The sequence below is a fragment of the Patiria miniata genome, unplaced genomic scaffold, assembly GCF_015706575.1.
Source record: "Patiria miniata isolate m_02_andy unplaced genomic scaffold, ASM1570657v1 HiC_scaffold_20, whole genome shotgun sequence".
NCBI classification, from domain to species: Eukaryota; Metazoa; Echinodermata; class Asteroidea; order Valvatida; family Asterinidae; genus Patiria; species Patiria miniata.
In genome coordinates, this window is record NW_024037059.1 from 26,602,731 (window position 1) to 26,625,896 (window position 23,166).

Genomic DNA, 23,166 nt, shown 5'->3' on the forward strand with positions numbered 1-23,166 from the left:
TTTCTTGACATCTCGCACAAGTTTGTACACAAATCCCTTCTGAGGACTTGGGCTCCTATTGTCCTTCCATAGTTTATACTCAAGTTTAAAGCTATAGTCCATCATTTGCAGCTATCCAAAAAGTAACTGGCGTAATTATTGTTGAAAAACATACTTGGTTGAAAGAAAATTAGGGGACTATACTCCCTGTGAAATTATTCTTTCTGGCAAGCTGTCATTTTGAAGTAATCACAGAAAGAAGGCCTTTCCAACGGTGCTTCTTAAGATGCACCGTAGGAAATTTAAATTAGTAGTTCATTTTGTTATTCGGCAAAGCGCGCGCAAGCATTGGCTTGACGCACACGCACGCGCGGTTGCTATAATTCGTCGGATCAGTGCGAGACATCGCGTAGCTGCAATCGACTCAGTGAGAAGCTGAGCTGAAACTTCATCAGGTTAGTTGTGCAGTACCCTTCTTTAGATTTTGAGCACTCTTGTTGCTTCAAACGAGCAAAATGCACAAATTACAAATGATGGACTATAGCTTTAAGTGAAGAACTCCCACATGTTTTGTATTTTGTTTACTGGAAAGGAGGTTTGCGGTAACACAATGTGGATGATTTCTCTTTGCGAGTTGTGTGGTTCTGAGAAGAACCAGTTGGATTAACTCTACATTTTGAATTTTGTTTTTGCACGTAGCCGCCTTCTAAAAAAACCCAAAAGTGCCATCTGCGGTTTCTGCACAGAGTTCATAACTTTACCTGGATGTAGTTTGGCAGTCTGATGTCTGGGATGTGAACCATGGACTTCTTGACTCTCTGCCAGGCATAGACCAGAACGATGATACAAACAATGAAGAGGAGTGTCGCCACTATTATGCCTGCAACCACTGGGGTGGAACTTTCAACAACTGGAGCAGAAAAAAAAAGAAAAAAAAGAAGAAAAATAAACCCCTATTTGTTTAGCAAATTGCAATATTGGGTTTTGCCTTTTACCAACATAATGCTTTTCAGCATCGCACTTCTTATGAGAGTTAGTGCAAGAAAATATTTCACAAGTTTACACGGGTAGGACTAGTAGAACCCATGACCTCTTGCTTCTCAGTGCAGAGTTCTTGCTGGATCGGGTCACATTAAACAATAAAAAAATACATTTTGGGGGTTAGTTGTCCTTACTCGCAGCAGGAGTTGAATTGCGAAGGATGCAGTTACAACGCAGTTCAGCTGTGGGGGGAGTGTGGGTTTGTGACTCATGATCAGAGGGTCATGAGTTCGACTCCAGCTGCTGGCCATACGTTGTGTCTTTGGGCAAGCCACTTCACCGACAAGGAGTATAAATGGGTACCGGCATTAGCTGGAGAGTAACCTGCGATGGACTAGCAATCCGTCCGGGGGTATAGAAATATTCTTAGTCATTTCATGGTACTGAATACGGAGATTAAAAAAACCAAACAGGCAAGTTGTGGTCACAGCTGTTTTATCACTCACCCAGAGTCAAAGCATAGCTATATCAAGTTACATAAAAAGTCCCAGCCAGTCAATCCTGCTTTACATGTAAGTTGGCTGGAAATTGTTAACTGTTGAAAACAGTCACTTGATTTTGACTGCAAGGACAACTTGGCACAAAAAAAGGACAAGTTTCCACAAAATAATAATGGGTATTCATAAAGCGCACATATCCACCATTATTGGTGCTCAAGGCGCTACATCATTATTACCCTGCTCATTGGGCCAATGAAACATTCCAAAGACCATCTCAGCTCCCTGGGCAGTATACAGCTCAATGCTGCCTTTTTGGCACAAAGCAGCTAAAATCAACCACAATAACCATCTTTGCCCTCACAGGTACCCACTTACTCCTGGGTGGAGAGAAGCAATGAGTGACAAAGTGCCTTGCCCAAGGGCACACACACCATAGCCACAGGCTAGACTCAAACCCTCAACCTGCAGAATTACCCGCAGACCACAAATTCAATGCTCCAGACCACTAGGCCACAGTACTCCACAGAATGTATGTTTGCATAGGAGGGTTAATGTCAAAGGATAGAAATATTCTAATAGCTTTACCTGCAGGCATGGGATGAACTTCACAAGTATCTTCGTCTGTGGCTCCAACAGAGTTGAACCCAACAATAGAAATTTGGTAGTACTCGTATGGGTTTAGACCTGTACCCAAAACAAAACAACAAAACAATTTAAAGGATTCATTATGAAAAGCTGGGGAAAAATGCTGAATTAAAATTTTGGATTTGTTTTACACTAGTTCGAAGCAACAATCACATCAAGTTCTTGCATTGCGCATGAATAAAGTCAAACTGAATGCGCACAACACACCTATGCACACTCTGTGCCCTTGTGCTAATACAGTGGAACGTCGCTATACCGAACACCGCTATACCGAACATTCGGCTATACCGAACATCGTCCTTGGCTCCTGATTTTTGTGTACAAAACATACCAAACATGTTGTTGAAAAATATCAACAGAAGAGCAACTAGTGGTATAATTTCCCCAAGGAATAGAAGGGGAAAGCCACCCATTGCTGTAGGAAGTAAGCTCAAAAACTGTGTAATTACATAATTCAATAGTCGACACGTAGTCAAAGTCATCTTTCAGTAACAGGGCGTGCACGGTGAAGTTCTGAAGGGCGCTATTTATTGAAAAGTCAGCTTCAAATTGCTGTAATTTCTGTGGATCCCATGATGTTCGTTATAATGGCATTTCACTGTATTTGTGGCACAGAAATGCAGGACATGGTGGAGCAAGCTGGAATGTTGCACAACCTCATGCATCCATTTAAAGTTATAGTTGCAAGAACTCTGTGCACAAGTACTCCCTCAACAATTTGGGCGATTCACATTGCAGTGCGCCACCAAGAGTTTGCCATGGAGAGTCCATTTTTCAAGTTTAAGGTCCACAAAACATGACCCATTTGAATGAGTGTCAGTAGACAACTTGAGCTAATTTGTTATAGACTTGGGCATTGCATTCTGCCACCTTACAAAAAACACCATTTAAGAAAACAAAAGGGCAAGCGTATATTGGAATCATACGCTTACGAAACTGCTGACCAGAAAAACTAACAATTTCAAATGTCCCGTGCTGGTTTTTGTCGACCATTTCCCATGAAGCACTGGGAAAAATGAACTCTCCGTGGCAAATTCTTGTTGGTGCACTGCATTGTGAATCGCCCGAATTAAAAGAGAATAAGCGAGTTTGGTATTCTCACCCAAAGACCACCCCCAACGCAAAAGGTATTTCCCAAACTGAAAAATTAGCTATTTGAAAAAGGATCCCTCCACAACATAGCTAAGCAGAGCCACTTTCAGACCCAATTGCATCCGAAATGCTCAGAATTAAACGCCCGAAGTCCAGGCCAGAGGTGCAGTACCATATGTCTTCAATCCCCCACTTCCATGGCTCAGAACTATAATAATAATAATAATAATAATAATAAACAGTTCTTATGTAGCGCATAATACATTAGGCATGTTAGGTCTCTATGCGCTTGTGCAAGTGAACAGGTGAGTTTTAACAAGTTGTTTGAATTGATCCAAGGTGGGACAGGTTTTGATATGGTTAGGGAGATCATTCCATAGTTTGGGAGCCGTGAACTGAAAGGCACATTGACCGTATGACTTGGTGGTAACTGGATAAGTAAAAAGATCTTTGGAGCTAGAGCAGAGGGTTCTTGGTAGTTGATATTTGTTGATTAATTCTAGGAGGTAAATTGGGGCTAATCCATGTATGCATTTGAAAATCAGAACCAGTAGTTTGAAAGTGAGAGATACAGAATGATTTGAATGTATAACAATTATTCACGAGCTCAGCGGATGGATTTTTGGCCTTTTTACATATACATGGACTTGGTTGCAGCCCCAGCTGCCCCACATGGAACCGTGTGCGTGTACGTGGTGCCTCTCTCACTGGAGCTCTCATGACTGGCAGAAGAGCGCCCTCTACTGTTCATGCACAGAGCCCGTTACCACTGGTTCTGCTACACGTACTCACCTCTTTCCAAGTGACTGCTGGAGTTTCCTGTTGCGTTAAATAACGAGCCATTGACGTTAATGACATAATACAGAACCAATCCATTCATCTTGTACTCTGGCAGTGGCTGTAAGCAAGCAATAGACCATTATCATGTTGCGGCCATCTTGATTTTTTGTCCCATTCAAACCAGCTTAAAGGGAATGTACAACATTTGCTTGCTGCAATTTTCAGAAATAAAAATGGATTTGGAGGATTAGTATGTTATAGCAAATATTGTTACAGTGACTTGTTTCAAGTTTTGGGTAAGTAGATGCTGGAAAAACCAAGAAAACCAATCATATTCTTGTAGTCTGGTTCCCTGACCCCACTTCAGATGAAATTTATAGACTTTGGGGAATAGTAAGGTCAGAGAATTAGTCTAGCAGGCTTGTAGTCTCCGCAGGTGTATAATCAATTGCAAAGAAAATGCAGACGTTCTAAATATAAAAATTAGGAGCACTTTTTAAAAAATGCCAGTTTTCTCCAACGCTGGTCGAAAAATACAGTTTTTCTTGAAAATGTCGGCACACCAGGAGCCACAACTTTACAGGATGCTTTAGACTGTCATTCCCTAACAATCCAGTAAGATATTTCGTCATAATTTGATCATGTCGTTTATTGATGTTTGCAAATGTTGTATCTTCCCTTTAACCAAAGCGAGGCTGGAAGGAAAAATAGACTGGTTCTTTTTTGCACGGAAAACATTATCATTCAGTCCTGTTATTAGATACATGACTGAAATGGTGGCAGCGTGAAAAATTTCTGTAGACCATTAGGCCAAAAAAAAGGCCCCGGTTTCTGGTCTGCGCGCGCATCGCTGTAGCCATGAGCGTCCGCAAAATTAAAACGTTTTTTTTTCAATGTAAGATGATGTCTCAAAACCGCCAAACTCACTAGTTTGACTGGAATCCTGCTGCTGCACAATTTTAGCGTGTTTTTAGATGGGGTTATGGTCGAGTATAAGCTTTATGTGGCCTCTCTGGGCTCCGATACATTTTGCACTAAATTTAGTCGGGCACCATTTGCAGTCATCGGCCAACATTTGATGAAAAAAACAAGTAAAAAAAAAAAGCCGCATCGCCGACTTTTTTTTTGCCTCATCATGTTGCGGCCATTTTGATTTTTTTTCCCATTCAAATCAGTGTAACCAAAGCGAGGCTGGAAGGAAAAATAGTCTGGTTCCTTTTCGCACAAATCCAAAATATCATTCAGTACTGTTATTGGATACAGGGAACATGACTGAAAATAGTTGCAGCATGATAAAGGTACATGTATATGCACAACAACGTTAGTTTGACCAGGAATGAGTTGTAAATACACCACGCAGACGTGGATGATTTCCCTAAAAAGAAAACTGAAAAGACAACTACAAGCTATTCTTTTGTTTTGTCGACGAAAAACATGTTTTTTTTAAAGTGATATATGAGGCGTTCTGGCAAAATGAGACAGAACTGGGCAGAGGTCAAAATGAAGGTTTGCAGGTACTAAGAAAGAGATAGATAAATAAAAACAAATAGTATTGTTTCGGCCCTACTCTTCATGGCATTGCTTCGGCCCTGCTTTTCAAAGTACAGCCTTCCTACCTACCTGCTCTGGTCTATAACATTTGAGCAGATTCGCTGATTAATTATGCAATTCAACCACATCTTGACCTGTACATTTTGACCAATCAGCAGGGGCTTTCTATATCCGATCTTCAGTCATTCACCATTGTCGCGTCATAGACATGGAAAAAAAACCCTAGACACACCAACAAAGACTTGCGGTCAGGCGCTCTGTATTATGTTACGCGACACGCGCCCGGCTGTTGTATAACAAAACACTGCATTCGAATTGACTAATCACAGTTTTAGTCCTGATTTGGCTATGAAATGACGTCACGATTGAGTAAAGTCGACTCCGATTGGCTGTGGCACGAGATCGCACAAATCTGCATGCTTTGGCATATCAGACGTTATACAGGAGTCTTGGCTCCGTGGATAACGGGTGATACTCAGACTACCTACCTGCCAGAACAGTTGGACATCCCTCTCTACTGCAGTTGCTGTCTTGTTGACTGCTATACAAGTTAGGCCCAGGCTTACTCCGGAGAGTGGAGCTAAAAGAGAAAGGATAAACAATTTCAAGAGCCACAGAATAAACAAACCGTTAACGTCCTTAGTACTGTTTTAGTGAGAAACTTTCCCAGGTTTGCAGCATTGGTAATAATGCTAGTATCTTGGCTTTGGGTGTGATCCCTGCATGACATATCGTCCTGTCTGTGCAACAAGGTCGTATCTCCTAAATGGGAGCAGAGTTGCAATGAATCGAGTCAATGACTCGACTCGAGTCCGACTCGAGTCACATTTTTTGGTGACTCAACTCGACTCGAGTCCCTTAGGGTAAATGACTCGACTCGACTCGAGTCACTGCGAGCAACTGACTTGACTCAATTCGAGTCCCTCATCAGAAGACTCGACTCGACTCGAGCGAACGCTAATAAGACTCGAGTCCCAAAAATAAAAGCAAAACTTTGCGAAAAGTATTTGCAATGACTTACGGTGCAAAATTTATGCTCACTTCACTTTGCGAATAGCAGTCATGTATAAATATACAATGTGTCACAGACTACCACCTCATGGTTCTAGAACGCACAAAATACTATCCAGGAACCAAAACACATTTTCTAATTCGCAGTTTCATCATTGGCTTTGGGCGATTTCTTATAAAGCTCTTGGATTTGAATGCTGGTTAAACTTATGGCATCCTTTTATAAATTTTGGTATATAGTGTTCAAATATTCGTGACTCGAATTGACTCAAGCTAAATATTTGACTCGACTCGACTCGACTCGACCTTTTGACCTAATGACTCGACTCGACTTGAGTCACTTCTTTAAAATGACTCAACTCGACTTGAGTCACTTCTTTAAAATGACTTGACTCGACTCGAGTCACAAAAATCAGTGACTCGTTACAACTCTGAATGGGAGATACATAAAATGCGAGTTTCAGAAAGTCACAAGGTTGTATCTCACTTCACATGGCCTGGATGTACACACAAAGTCAATGGATGTCGAGATACGACCTTGTTGCATGGAGCGTATTCGGGCGAGATACAATTGTACATTTTTGTTGCAGAAAAGTGTTACGACCTTGTTGCACTGATGCGATGATATACGGGTTTATGGTTTCTGACTAGTACCCCTTGAGCAAAGACATGGACAAAATGGGGTGCCCGCCAACATAGGGCTGGATAGCTCAGTTGGTAGAGCACGAGAACAGTTTACGCGTTCAGTAATTTCACCAGTCGAAATGGAGGGCTCAGTTCAAATTTTAACCCTAACGTATGTACCTGATCATGAATCCTTCAAAATCCACACCCCTGTTTAGGAGGAATTCGGTGGATTCAAAAAAAGTTTGAGGGATTTTGATGGATTCAGGACTATAAGCCAATCGGTACTGCAGGATTTTGCTGGATTCAGGATACCACCATATTGCAATATTTATTGAGCAGTTGGGAGACTTTGATGGATTCAGTATTTCAACAGTTTAACTCCTTGGCTATATGTTTGCTGTTTACGAGGTATATGCACTACACTGGTGGATTCTGATGGGCTAACTGGCAGATTCTGATGGACTCAGGCCACCAACATATTTTTACATGACAAAATTGGTGGATATTGGCAGATTCAGGATACTTTCTCGTAAACGTGCTCAAGGGGTTAGGGTTAAAAGAGACAATTCCCCATTATTTCACATGACAAAGCAAAGACTCCCAATCTGAATTTTAAAGTGTAAGACTAGAATGGAACCTGTCAAGTTTTTTTCGAATAATGATGGACTGTTTAGTAGTCTGGTGTCATGTCTGTTGAGAAAAACAGTAATGAAGTTGAGACTGGGCCACCAAAATTGTCTAATGACATACTTCTGCTATGCAGTGCTAACATGGCCAACTAAAGAAGTGTTTTATTCAAGTCTTTTTGTTCTGACCTTTTTCACAGTTGCAAATTGCAGAAGAGTTCCAAATGTTTGAAAGCCTGGTTTTACCTGCTTCGCTTGTTCTTCCTAATTTGATGTTGGACCAATCACTCCAGTGCTTGGCAGATGGAGCTTTTCCTCTCAAGCTGATGCGATACAACCCGTAGGGTTGAGACAAACTGCCAAGATCGTAGCTGGGATGAATCAAGTTTTTGATGCTGCAGAATTTGCATACCTCCGCCACCTGGTAAAGAGAAGAAAAATAGAGAGGGAAAAGCAAAAATGTTATAACGGCAAAAAAACATGATCAGCAATCATGGGTATCACTCGTTGGAGGGGTGTGAGCGTGACACCCCCCCCCTCCTTCCTAGCAAATTTGTCAGCAAAATTGTTGTCTAGGAAAGATCAACGCATGGCATCATGGGTGGGTGCCAAGAGGCGTATTATTGTGGGATTAAACGCTTAGCGAATTGGCCAGCCGGCAAAGGGAAATATGCAAATGTAGTTGCTATTTGGGTTAGATTAACAAAGTAGACTACGTAATACATTCATGAATACCTTTTACCCATTCCTATTGGTCGAGAGCCTGTCACGTGGCCGGTCTTTAACTGTTGATAAAGACATGGCTGGCTGGTCTTAAACACAGGCATGCAACCGGGAAGTCACCAAAAAAGAGGAAATTCAACTCTTTCTAAGACTTTGCACAGTGTTTTTCTATTTTTAATGGCACACATGCGAAGTAAAGAAAGAGGAAATCAGCTGAAGGGCTGTGCCGAATATTCGAATATTCGGTTATTCGATCGATAATCGAATATTCGAATATTTATTTTCGAATAAGAATATTCGGTGGTGATATGCAATGAAATAAAAAGGTGGAAAAAACTTTTTTTTTAACAACAAAAGTGTATTCTCAAAGTTAAGTTTCAAGTTGCTGCCAAAAAAACCCATAAAAGTAGCTTGTATATATGTCAAGCAATAATGCCATACATATATAATATATTACTTCTGCTTTGGGAGTGCTTGCAGTAAAGCCAACCCATTTTTTTTAACGCCGGACTGCAACACCAATCGCAGATGCTTCCGACAAGATAAACAAGACATTTTGTCTTTCATGTCTTCACAAAACACTTCCTGACACCTTTTCATATCAAACTTCTAGCATGAGTAGTAACGTTTCCGTTGTCCGTATTTTGTTTGTTGTTGTCCTACTTACAACCCCTACTTTCAAAAGAAAACCGCCGCTGTTTTCCCCGATGCGATCCTGGCAAGTTTCCCCGCGCGTTGGTGTTACATGTACATGTGTGCAGCATAGGAAAATGCAGCGTGGCATTGGAGAGGAGCACGTGTTAATTTGCCCACGTGCGCAGTCGGGAGGGGCATACTGGATCGGCTATTGACATCGCGAAAATGGCATGCCAACATCGATGTAGAAGACCTCTGCAATCTCATGCAAAGAACTTGATTTCTTTTTTTCTGTGTGGGCCTTTGTATTTTCCGTTTTCATGTACTTATTTTGAGGACGTACTGCTCGCACAGGGTCGCACAAGAAGCGGTACATTACACTGATACAGCGAAGCCAATTCCCCCCAAAGTTTTCCATCGCCTGTTCAATCGTGTCGAATGCACGTGGTTATAGGGAATCGCCTTGCACGCAGTATGCTGCCCACAGCACGTGGCGGTGTTGTAGAAAACTTGTCATGAACCCCAACATTACATTAAAACGTTTTGAAAACCTTGGTTCATTTACGTTACGGACTCTGGGATTTTTCTAAAAGAATTTCTTGTTTACTTTAAGGGGTAAATTTATTATGGCTATTAGATGTTCGCCTCAATGCCTCCGTAATTATATACATGTACATGAACAAAATAATCTAGTTCTCTCAACTGATCAGAGCACCCTTTTATCGAACACATTTTCATTCGCTGTCCGTCAGCTTTGTTCGCTGGGTTAGTCTGCTAATTGCACCCAATATTTGCACAAATAAAACATACATAAACACTTCAAAAACTAGTTCAGCAATTATATTTTCAGTAATAATAGCGGGTGTTCCAAGTCGAGCAAAACGCAAGAAAAAGGGCAGACAACAGAGAGGATTTCAAACTCAAAAGAGCTCTCATTTATTTCGCCAGACAGACTTTGCGGTCAACTCACCGCACCGTACCCCTGATTCCCAGCATAGAAAACCACAGCTAGACAAAATGTATCAAAATGTTGCAAGTTGGAATATCCAAACCTTTTAGTGGCCTATTTGTTAGAAAGTTATCTCCAGAGCACGCACTTAGCCAGACAAAAGAACCGGGTCAGCGCACCTGTGCCCTAATTAGCCCGCCAACAATGCGCCCGCCGGAGCTCGGCTGGCGATTTTTGGGTTTTTTTTGCTGAAATGTCACCCTTCGTGTTTTGGGTACACAGCTTATAATACATCCCCTGTGGGCAAACAAGGAAATACTGCTTTGCACGTGTCAAGCTGGGGCGTGTGTATGCCGCGCCCACGCCCATTATTTGCATAAACTTAAATATGCATTTACAATTCAAAGACCCATATTTCATTGAATAAAGACATTAAATATCATAGGTTTTTTTCTTGGAGTTTTTGGTTGTTGAGAATAAGTTTATTTAAAATGATATAAAATCATTTCCTCAATTCTTGGTGACAAAAGTGCGAGTTATTATTATAAAAGTGATTTTTTTTTATCCTCAATACTGTGACTAGGAAGTACACCGTTTTGTAGACTTCAAGAAGCTTCCAGTAATAGATAGGCTCGGTTCCTGTTAGCGAGTTAAGGGTCGGAGAGTCACAATAGCTGACGCCACCCGCCGTGTTTGGGGTTCACGGCTTAATACGTCCCCCATGCAAACAAGGAATCCTTCACTCTAGCTTCTCTGGTTATTGTTAATCTTTAAATTACTGACGACTGAAGATCAGCTGATTGTTGTCAAATACCTGACTTACCTGTGAAGAAATCATGCATGGCATGTTGACTACATGTACATGTGTATGGCATATTTTTGCTTTTGAGGGAATTTGGAATGGCCAAATAACCGAATATTCGAATATTCGATCGATTGGAAGGTCGAATATTCGAATATTCAATTATTCGAATTGACTCAGCCCTAATCAGCTGATCCAAGGAAAAGTTGCATGCCTGTAAACACTTTTCCAGGGTCACATGAAATTTGGATTCCTATGAAATCCAGTGCCTTTTACCATTTTAATGGTTGAACATTCAAACTTCTCATGAAGGCATGTGCAATACTACCAGTGAGTCAGAATTTCATGGTCCTATATTCACAATACACCGGCACAGCTGCGTTGTGCACCGCGTGCGATGCGCACGCCAATTTCCATATAAGGAGTTGTTTACAATACTGGACATAGCTAGAGAGTTGTCCCGAAAAACATGAGGTAAAATTGTTGAACAAAATCGTTGGAAATTTATAGTTTTGGACTTGTTTTGACGTTTGGACCTAAAAGTTTGGATTATAGGCCAAAAAGGTATTTATGAATGGTAATTTATGAATGGGATATTCATGAGCAAAAGTGTGATGCCATTTTAGGCAGAACCTCACTGTTACAGCTATTTTAACATCAAAATGTGCCACAAATTTGGATAGTTTGCTGTCATATTTTTTTCTTTGGTGATTTGCTGTTGTTGATTCAGTACATGACATTAGGCCAATGAGCAAAGTTTTCCCCACAAATGTATTCAATGAGCAATTTTTGGGTTCGCAATTTTAACAGAAAACCCATACACTGAACAGTGTCTTCCTGAAATGACATCAGAACAACAGCGCCCTCATTTGTCAAGAAAAGCATGGAAAATTTGTAATGCTAAAAAGTGTAAAAAAAGTGCGCTTTCTAATCAAATTAACCAAAAAGGAAAGTCAAATAGGTTTCACACATTTCAGAGGAGTAAATTGCACAATATATGAGCCCAAGTAAAAATTCATGTCATGGGAAATTTTATCTGGGTATTTTTTTTAATAATGATTCGGTAGGTAAGTTTTTGGGATAAATACAAATGAAATCCCATTACCACAAACATCCTTGCAGATCAACCGACTCAAGATTGCGACAAAATGGGATCTCACCGTGGTTGCAGGAGAGCATTTCTGCCAGGAAGAATTGGAGTCTTTGTATTCGCACCGCAGCTGGTAATTCAAATGATTCTGGACTGCTGTGGGATAGTCGCCATAATCAACTGGTGGCTGCCACTTAATGAGCAGGGCTGACTCGGACTTGGCAGTCACAGCGGTGAGTCTTGGTGGATTAAGCACAACTAAAAAGACAAGACAACCGCCAAAAAGAATGAAGAGGTAACTAACAACTCAATAATTTATTCCGTGCACAAGCAAATTTACCTCCTCACTTGGTTATAAGACCACAAAGATTGTTCGGTTTTGTGCTCATTCAAGGGTGGATCCAGGGGGCCAACAGGGGCCATGGCCCCCCCCCCCCCAAAAAATAAAACGAACTCAATTTTTTTTTAAAGTGACGTCCCAAAAAAGGTAGGCACTGCGTACACCACAATCTTTTCCTCACAAAAAATTTGGTTAAAGTGGTCAGAAATTGCCTCAACTCGCACCACAGAGCATCTACAATGTAGAATCACAAAACTTCGGGGCCCCTAAGCGGGCCCTGAGCCAAGCCCCTTGCCGTCATTTTTTGGACCCACTTTTTGGGGGACCAAAAAATAGTTGGCCCCCCAAAATATTGTGTTCTGGATCCGCCCTCGTGCTCATTCAGGATATAATATTTGTACGTACTTCGTGCCATACGTACTCAAATCGGTGTCAAGCCCACAGAGCTCTCAGAATTGGGTCGAGCCAATTCTGTCGACCATCTCCCACAATGCACTGCGAAAAATGAACCTTCCGCTGCAACCTCTTGGTGGCACGCTGTATTTGGAGTCGCCCATATTGGATGAAAGGTCTGAATGATGCATTTCTTTCTGTACTGATCATGTTTTTCTCTCAGATTCAAAAAGTCTGAATTCAGACTTAAGTCTGAATAATCTCATGCCTGCCACAGACTTTTGCGACAAGTGAAATTTCCCCAGAGTAAGCACTTCATGAAAATGAGCTTCGCTGGGATAGAAGTTAAAATCTGGGTTCAATGCAGATTGAATTTGTTTTTCCTTGGGGGGGGGGGGGGGGGGTAGTTCAGAATTGAGGTATGCATAATCCAGGAGCAAGTTTGGACGAGGATCATTAGGCTCTCCCCCCCCCCCAAGTCTCCAGTTTCTGGTCTGCGCGCCCATCGCCGTAGCAATGCGCATCGGCAAAATTGAAAAGTTTTTTTTTCAATGTAAGATGATGTCTCAAAACCGCCAAACTCACTTGTTTGACTGGAATCCTGCTGCTGCACAAATCAATTTGTTTTTAGATGGGGCTACGATCGAGTATAACCTTTATGTGGCCTCTCTGGGCTCCCATACATTTTGCACTAAATTTAGTCGGGCACCATTTGCAGTCATCAGCCAACATTTGAAGAAAAAAAAGTAAAAAAAAAAAAAAAAAAAAAAAAGCCGCGTCGGCGCACCACTTTTGGGGCAAGCTCCATACCAGAAACCGGAGACTTTTTTTTGGGCCTTAGTGGACTAGTGGTTGATCTGTGATGTAACGTGCACATGCGCAATGGCAACCTGCGAACGCCTCTAGTCAATTCGCTAGTCAAAACGTCTCCACAAAACTTCTTGGTCCTGGCTCCCCGCTGTGCATTATGATACGCGTGGCTATTGGTAACCAGTGATGGAACCGTGCCCCGTGGTCCGGTTCTAAATAATCGACTAGAGAAGTCCCACCATCCTGCGTTCGAGCGAAGTTAGTCAAACTATGGTTAACTCGCCCAAACCTGTTCCAGGAATAACCCTGATCCTTGAGTGTCTTCCTTGTACTTACTTTCATCTCTTTTAAAGGGAATTTGGTCACTCTTAGTATGGTCCAGTGCGTTGGAAGAGTTGACCGTGAAACAAGCACTGTCCAAATCTCGCAGGTCACATACAGTCATGTTGCACGGCATAAAAACATCGTCATAACTGAGGACAAAAACAAATTACAAAGATGATCATGATTGGTCAATAAATGTCATTTCGGTTTGTACAGGGTGACCTAAGAAAATGCAACTCTAAAACATTTGCCTTTTTAAAAAAATAAGGGGATGGATTTTTATGTTTTGGGTATCAGATTAAAGTTGAGAGCTTTTTCTTTTAAATACTGAAAAAATCATGAAAATAGCACTTTGGGTTGCTGAAAAAATACCATTTATGTGAAAGTAGTGATTTTTCAACCTGTGCACAAGAACATGTACTTCAAACAGTGACACATTTTACTGTAAGCCTACCGGTACTGTCAAATTATCCTTCATTTGTGCAATTTCTTTAGGGTTTTTTGGACATATTTATGATGCTGAAAAGGTTTAAAATACGACTAAAAAGGGTGAGATACCTGTTCAGGTGAAAAATAAAAGGTATTTCCATCAAATTCATTTGTACTCTTGTCATAGTAATGTGCCGTGTTGTTTGTAAGGATTAGGACATGCACAAATAGGTACAGTGAAAATCCCTTACTGAATATATCTATATTAACATTCCTGCTTTAACTGACTAACAATAGGATTGATAAAATCCACCTTTTTTTTAAAGACGGGCCAAAAATTGTACTCGGATCAAACAAAAAAATATCACAAATGCACCTGACATCCTGTGTAACAATAGTAAGAATATCCAATCATGGTGTCAAGTTAAAGAAAAAACAGGATTCTGTTATCAGAAATGTTATTAAAATACAGGAATTCGTTGAGATCATGTCATTTCCCAAAAGGAACAACATGTCCTCAGTTTACCTGTTGACCACTAGGGGAAAAACAAAGGAAGTTTGCATGTGCATCCTGCTATTGTTAGTGTCTGGTATCGATTCAAAGATAGCTGATATTCTGTGCAAAGATTTTATCTCTATTTACTTCAATTTCCTTGATAGCATCACAACATACTGGGATATTGCGGTTTAAAGGGAAAATACAACATTTGCAAACATCAAAAAATAAAACTACCAAATCATTTTGAAATACCTTGCTGGACTGTTAGTATATGACAGTGTAAAGCATCTTGTAAAATCATGGCACCTGGTATACTGTCATTTTCAAGAAACGTGGTATTTTTGTATCAATTTCCAACGCTGGTCGGCCGACCAGCGTTGGAAAAAAATGGCTTTTTTTCAAATACTGGCCCCAATTGACCATCACACTTGTTTGCAATGGATTACACACCTATGAACGGGTACAAGCCAGCTAGACTGGTTCCCTGACCTTACAACTCCCCAATGTATGTAAACTGCTCTGTTTCTTCTTATATGGAGTCAGGGTACCAGACTACAGGAAAATGATTGTTTTTCTTGGTTTTTATAGCATTTTCGAACCCAAAACCTCAAAAAAGTCAGTGTAACTATATTTGCTATATATTTCCAACCCCCCAATTCCATCCATATCTGAAAATTACTGCAAAAGCAAATGATGTATATTCCCTTTAAAAGCCAACCTCATTCCCCCCTTGGCTGTTTGGGGCCATAAAAGGCCCCTGCAATGTAATTTTATTTTATACAATCCTTGAAAGTACACCTTTGCTACCATTTAAGGGGAATGTACATCATTGGCTTTTGCTGTAATTTTCAGAAATGAACTATTTGAGGGGTTAGTATAATAGATCAAACACTGTTACACTGACAAGTTTGAAGTTTTGTGTTCGAAAACGCTGGAAAAACCAAGACAAACAAAAATATTGAAGTAGTCTGGTTCCCTGACTCCACTAAAGATGAAATGAATCAACTTATTGATGCCCGAAAATTGTAAGGTAAGGAAACCAGTCTAGCTGGCCTGCACCCGTTCATGAACATGTAACCAATAGCAAACAAAATTTGGACTGAAAAAAAGGTAAATTTGGAGCAGTAGTTGAAAAATAGTTAGGTTTTTCCAACAGTGGTCAGCTGACCACCGTTGGAAATTTATACAAAATACCACTTTTCTTGAAAATGACTTCACACCAGGTGCCATAATTTAACAGGATGCTTTAGACTTTCATTTACCAACATCCTATTAAGGTATTTCGCAAAAATTTGGTAGTTTTGTTTTCCAATGTTTGCAAATGTTAAAGGGTATTTTGGTGCCTTTTTGGTTTGTACATAGTATGCTTATGCCAATTTTCATATTCATGATTAATCATGTTAATAGGTGTAAAGTCATTTTCAGGCAAAGACCTCAATGTTACAGTTACACTTATTTCAGCACCACAAGTGACCAGAATTTTGTAGATTTTGCCGTTGCAAATATATTTCTTTTCTTTGGTGATTCATTGTTGTGTCTGTACACAACAGCAAGCCAATGAGCAAACTTTTCTCACAAAATAATATATTCAATGAGCACATTTTTGGGTTCACAATTTGAACAGAAAACCCCTAAACTGAACAGTGTCTTCCTGTAATGACATCACAGCATCAGCGCCCTCAGTTGTCCGGAAATGCATGGACATTTTTGTTTGAATCACAAATTCTTAGATACTGTCATTATCCTCGTCCAAGATGTTTTAAATTATTTATAACGTTGCGCAGCTACGCCAAGTTTCGTGAAATGGATCCTAAGCTCATTGCGCAAACAAATTTGTTGCGTAAGTCTTACGCATGGCACAAGCTACGCTCTTTTCCATGAAATCAGCTGCCTACACTAGTTTACAGAAAATTAAAACATCAAGTTTCCCTGTCTGAAACAAAAACAATTGGGTCGACCTGAGTCGCTCAAAAGGCTATTTTGGTTCGAGGCCCTTTTGGAGCACCGCAGTACTCACCAGTACTCCTTCCATAGCAGTTGGTGTGAGGTGGGCAGGTTGGTGTCAGGTCCGTTGGTCCATGAGCAGTGCGCAGTCATGAAGTTGCGGCTGTAACAGCGCAGGTCTGTTATCTTGGCAGGTGGCACTGTTTGTTAAATAAAAAAAAAGAAACCAACAACAACAAATTAAAAAAAATTGGAATTGTGCCAACATTTGTTCAATATTAAATTTTTCGCATGAAATCCTTTTTAAAAAAAATACAGCAATTTAAACTTGTGTGATCCTCCTCGGCATGCTGGCAATATTTCTACAGTCAGTTAGTAAGCACACTTTTCAGCGTTATCTAACCAAAATCAACAATGACCTCATTTGACCCCTAGGTGACCTTTGACCTGAAATGTCTTGAAGTCATCTGAAGTCCCCCTACCCAACGATTATTGTCACCAAATTTGGTTGTGAGTGAAGTCTGACTTTTCATATGACAGCCCTTTTCAGTTTACCTAACCAAAAACAATGACCTCATTTGACCCCTAGACGACCTTTGACCTCAAATGTCTCAAGTCATAATAAGTCCCCTTACCAAAAGATTATTGTCACCAAATTTGGTTGAGATTGAAGTCTGACTTTTCACATCATAGCACTAAGGCCCCCCCCCAAAAAAGTCTCCGGTTTCTGGTATGGAGCTTGCCCAAAAAGTGGTGCGGTGACGCGGGTTTTTTTTTTTACCTGTTTTATTTGCTTCAAATGTCGGCTGATGACTGCAAATGGTGCCCGACTAAACTTAGTGCAAATATTATGGGAGACCAGAGAGGCCACATAAAGCTTATTCTCGATCATAACCCCATCTAAAAACAGGTTAAAATTGTGCAGCAGCAGGATTCCAGTCAAACCAGTGAGTTTGGCGGTTTAGAGAATCATCTTTCATTGAAATTTTTTTTTTCATTTTGCCGACGCGCATGGCTACGGCGACGCGCGCGCATACCAGAAACCGGAGACTTTTTTTTTTGGCCTTAACAGCTAACATTACCAAAAAAACCACACAACTTGTATATTTTCGGCTTATAGCTCTTGTAAGTTTGTGCTGCACTTACATCCAACTTGTATGGTGACGGTCGACGGCAGTGAGCCATCATCCAGCCTGCAAGCATAGACACCACTGTCATCAAACTGCACCCTGTCGAGTATGAGCTGTGATGAGCCAACGACCTCCACCCGGGTATTAGCCTTGGTGATTGGTTCTCCGTCTCGAGTCCATGTTATGTCGGTAGCGTTGGTTGCGGCCCGGCCGGGGTTGGTGAAGGTACAGTTGAGCTGAAGGGTGGTGTTGACTTGGACCACGCTGTGCTCCACTTGGATCGTCACTGAGGATACATACAGTGGGGACAGAGATTGTTCACGTCCTGAACCCATTTGTCCCTGTACCGCCCCAAACTGCCCCACCTATTACTCCCTGTAACACATGAAACTGCCCAAGTGCTCTATAGTTGTATAAATTCGTCAGTGAATAAATATATACAATGTTATACAATGCGGTGCTATGCTAATGGGCTTAAAGCTTCTTCACACTTAACGCGAAAGCAAAAGTGAAGCGAACTTAACGTCAGGAAAAAAGTCACAGTGAAATTTGACGGAACTAAAATGTATTCAAACTGTTGATAATTTGCAGAGCAAATATTTGCTGTGACATCACAAGTTCGCATGAATTTGCATTAGTTAGATTTCGCGCCAAATATGAACCCGCTTTAATTTATTTTAAAGCTTCTTCACGCTTCACACGAAAGCAAAAGTGAAGCAAACTTAACGTCAGGAAAAAAGTCACAGTGAAATTTGACGGAACTAAAATGTATTCAAAATGTTGATAATTTGCAGAGCAAATATTTGCTGTGACATCACATGTTCGCATGAATTTGCATTATTTTGATTTCGCGCCAAATATGAACCCGCTTTAAAGCTTCTTCACGCTTCACGCGAAAGCAAAAGTGAAGCGAACTTAACGTCAAAAAAAAAAGGCACAGTGAAATTTGACAGAACTGAAATGTATTCAAACTGTTGATAATTTGCGGAGCAAATATTTGCTGTGACATCACAAGTTTGTATGAATTTACATTATTTTGATTTCACGCCAAATATGAACCCGCTTTAATGCACTGTGAACCAGGTACATGCTCTATCTTGTCTGTGCAGTACATGGAAAGATCACGAGCAACCCCCTCAAAAAAGTCCCCAAATGCTGCTTGAACCAAGTAAATATTGTTGACTAAAAGCTAGTTCATACTTCTGGTCTAGTGAAACTGTGGGCTACTAGCCTCAGGGCTGTTCCATATTCAAATAATTTAGTATTTGATTTCTTGTGGAAGCTGCGTTTGACCGAATATTCCAAATTCAAACTCGCCAATCAAGTTGCGGGTCAAAAGTTGGACGCAAAAAGCACCGGTTAAATTGTGTGTGTGGGGATTCATATTATGGGCCAGTGGAGCGTTTTGCAGTAAGCATTTTAAAACTGTAATGGCTTTAACCTGCTAACAGGATGGGAAAATGCAATGAACCGCCTTGACAAAATGTCCCCATCGAAAAGTGGCATCTGCCAAAGGGGGGGGGGGGGGGGGGATTCAAAACCATGGTGTCATGCTGACTAGTTACAAACGCCTTAACCTTCTCAATCACCTAGCTTGCCAGGGTTGGCTGGCCATTTGAAATCTCATAAACAGAGCAGCAGGTTTCCCAATCATAGACTTGCACTAATTTTTTTTTCATTTTTACTTGAAATTTGAGCCTGAAGATGTAATGCACTTACAAGGGCCGTCCTCCAGGGCACAAGACGACCCAGCTAGGGCAAAGATCATGGCCACAATGAAGAGCAGTCCAGTCTTTGAGTCCCGGTTGAGGTTGTCTGGGGAAAGTGCCACAGCAACATGTAGTCTCCTGAAGATATCCATGCTCAGTCCATGTAGCCACGCAGCATCATTTGCCACTGTTGAAAAAAACATTTTTTTTGTTTTACTTTCCAAGTTGGAAATATTATAAGTTGATAATGTGGTGCTTATTTAAAATTAAAGCTTTATGCCAAAGTCTCCAAGTGCTTCACAATTATTACCCCTGTTCTTCAGGTCATGAGACCACTTTCCTTCAACAGCTCGAGATCTACATTGTACCCTCACAGAGGTACCCATTTATAAATACTCCTGGGTGAAGAAGGAAATTGAAGTACAGTGCTTTGCTCAATAACACCGGCACCACTTTCCCAGTCAGGGTTCGAACCCACGTACATCGCAAACGAGCTGGACATCACAGCCATTGCGGCACTCAAAACACACACAAAAATTGGCTAAGTTTATAATTTAATCAATATTGGATTGAACACAGACATTAAAACCCTAACTCATAGTAGTTTCATAGGACTACCCTGTTAAATCCAACAGAGTCCAATGGTAGTTTCCTGCTCAATCCAATTACAGAATCCAACTGTGCCTTTTTTCAGTTGCCTGCCGAATCCAACATATTGCAATCAGGAATGTACACCAGGGGTTTACTGCTCAATCTAACAGGCTCCAGCGGGTATATGATATAGTGGGATCCTGTTGGATTCAGCAGGGTTAGGGCAATGCCAACTGTAGTGGGATTTGAAACTATAAGAAGTTGGAGCTTCAGGAAAATCATGACAATATACCGGTGAAGTACCACTGGTCAGGGCTATCCAGCCCTATTGTCCAGTCCTTTGGTCAAGGCACGTTGTCAGAAACCACAAGTCATGCGGCCAGTGATCATGCATCCCTCACAGAAACAAAATCGTCTGTGAAATGAATCAGTGTTTCCAGTGCATCAATCCATGTACAAACTTACAAGTGTCACTACATGTAAGTGATCGTTCAAATGTGTCGTGCAGGTGTTGAAGTCATCCATCAAATTTCTTTAGGTCTAGCATTTGGACCTATATGTACATGGTGCTTCATGACCAGTGGTGAGAACTCTACATGTATGTGCGAGACACCAGCAGCGTCAACACTGCAATGATTAATCAGCTCCAGTGGCCCCTTCAAGAACGGCGTGCACAGGCCAATTAAGGCAGTGATGATGTTCCAAATAGTCAACAACCTGGTTGATGTCCCTTATACCTACCTGACACCAACAGTTGCCCTGAGAGATACGTTGTAACTCCCTCAGATACCGGGTACCTCATACAAACAGGACATGGTACCATTCACCAGGACAGGGGTACATGTATATCGGCAGTCATTCTTTCCATAGCATCAGAATCTGGAACACCCTTCCACAAGACCTTGTCAACTGCGCATCACTTGCAAGCTTCCAGCAGGGTATGCAGCCAGTCCAGCTGTTTTGGCCGCACCTTATGTTATTAGCTAATCACCTGCACTGTATCCTCACTTTGCATGCACACAACCACCGCAGTACATTAAAAACCAGACTGTACTTCACCAGAAGAGAGAGAGAGACACACACACACTTGCGTGTGTGCAATTAATGGTTCAAGGATTCAAAGAACGTAAGGCATGGCACATTTTTTTTTTCCGAGTGGGAACTTGTGCACAATCCTTGGACCCCTCTGGCCATTACTTATTACACAAAAATGTATTTTTGTAGACAATTGTGAAGAAAAAGTAAAAAAAAAGAAAAGAAAGAAACCAAAGTTCATAGGTGACTGGGGATCAACCCCGCCCTCTAAAGCTCTTTTCACACTAGACAAATCTCGGGGTTGACGCAGGGTTGACGCAGGGTTGAAAACATGCATCGGTTCACACTTGAAGAATTTCAACCCTGCATCAACCCCAAGATTGATTTCGCCCCGGGTTGAACTCAACCCTGCTCCAGACCAGGGTTGAGATTTTCAACCCGGGTTGAAAATCTTGCCAGGGTCCAAAACGGTAGTAACTGAGCATGATAAGCTTGATTTGCATGAAACAGTGTGAAATGATGCGGGGTTGAACGCGGGGTTGAAAAATCAAAACCTCAACCCGGGGCGGCACTGGATTCGCCCAGGGTCGAGTTCAACCCGGGTTGAGAGGCTCTAGTGTGAAAAGGGCTTATATGTACCGGTATGATACATGTAACCCTGCCTTCTAAATAACTGCTTCCAGCAATCAATATAACTCTTCTGAACATTGCGCAGTGGAATGCCTCATGCATCTCCTGCCAATGCTGGTTTTTCCAACAAAATCTAACCGGTATCCACTTTGATTTGTGAACTGTTGAAATACACAAATGCAACCTCAGTTTTCAACAAACAAACAGGGCTTACCTGACAGAGATTTGAAGCCAAGATGATGAACTAGCATTAAATTCAGGTGTTTTTATTTTAATAGTTTCCAATGATCCACCAAACGGCATGGGGAGATTTACAAATGTAGGTTAAAGCTTTCTCAACTCACAACTTGCACTTCCCACAAAAACGTGACAACTGTTCTGAAGTTGAAGGCCTCTATTCGTTTAATAAAAGCAAAGCTTTTTCACGTACAACTGCTGTCACACAGGCACATCTGTGCCTTCACAGTCAAATTTCAGAGAAGTAAATACCATGGTTGGCTGAACCCAAATTGCATTGGGACCTTTTCTCTGTTTGTTAAAAAACCATTTCGATCGGTAAAGAAATTGTGTTCACAGTCGAAAGATTGCATACAAAAGCCACACATTAAAAACAATATATACCCGGCAGTTCATGCCCACAAAAATTGGTAGTGAACCACAAACATGTATGTATGTACATTCTTGTTCTGTAACTATTTCGTGTTATTTTACCAGGGTAGCCCCATCAGTTGTCAATGAACTGTTCTCCCTGGGGGCCCAAACTATGACTGTGGGGACTACACACGAGTTGTCCCACGATACACTATGGGGACTGAAGGCACTGTAGGATAGCAGAAAGCCCCCATAACTCGGTCCTAATTTGCTTAAGGCCAAAAAAAAAAACACACACAAAAGTCGGTCTCTGGCTAGCGTGCGCGTCGATTTTGATCATGCGCATCAATCTTTTTTTTTCCATCAAATTTTCAGTGGTAGCTACAACAGCGCCCTCTACTGTGGTACCGCCTTACATTTTCCTACCAAGGAGCACAAAGAAATGGGGAGGGGCACCAAGGCAAATGATGGAGGGCACCAAGGCAAATGATAGAGGTCACAAATGTATATGAGGACACAAAAAAAGCAAAATTGTCTGCACAATCCAAGCTTGGAAAAAAAAAACCCCAAAAACCGCATCGCCGCATCAATTCCGGAACTTTTGGTCTGACCAGAGACCGACTATTGTTTTTGGGGGGCCTAACAATAAAAAGTTACCCATAACGTGGTGGCAGCCCGCCCACTATAGTACCGGCACATGTGTAGAATATGGTTAATGAACGTCATGAATGAAACACGTACATACACAC

General features: G+C 41.3%; 1 protein-coding gene across 3 annotated transcripts in view; it reads right to left on the reverse strand.

The window, feature by feature from the left end:
* The window catches only part of LOC119728379, a 34,245-nt gene that overhangs the window by 2,310 nt on the left and 8,769 nt on the right, over nt 1–23,166 (reverse strand). For all 3 annotated transcript variants that reach the window (XM_038200597.1, XM_038200596.1, XM_038200595.1), the window contains exons 2-11: nt 19,581–19,757; nt 17,878–18,147; nt 16,805–16,931; nt 13,872–14,008; nt 12,063–12,250; nt 8,039–8,213; nt 6,017–6,108; nt 3,990–4,095; nt 2,046–2,144; nt 741–889 (exon numbers count right to left, since the gene is read on the reverse strand). In XM_038200597.1, coding sequence (XP_038056525.1) covers nt 741–889; nt 2,046–2,144; nt 3,990–4,095; nt 6,017–6,108; nt 8,039–8,213; nt 12,063–12,250; nt 13,872–14,008; nt 16,805–16,931; nt 17,878–18,147; nt 19,581–19,722 — 1,485 coding nt within the window. In that variant the 5' untranslated portion in view covers nt 19,723–19,757. The remainder of the gene's footprint in view (nt 1–740; nt 890–2,045; nt 2,145–3,989; nt 4,096–6,016; nt 6,109–8,038; nt 8,214–12,062; nt 12,251–13,871; nt 14,009–16,804; nt 16,932–17,877; nt 18,148–19,580; nt 19,758–23,166) is intronic.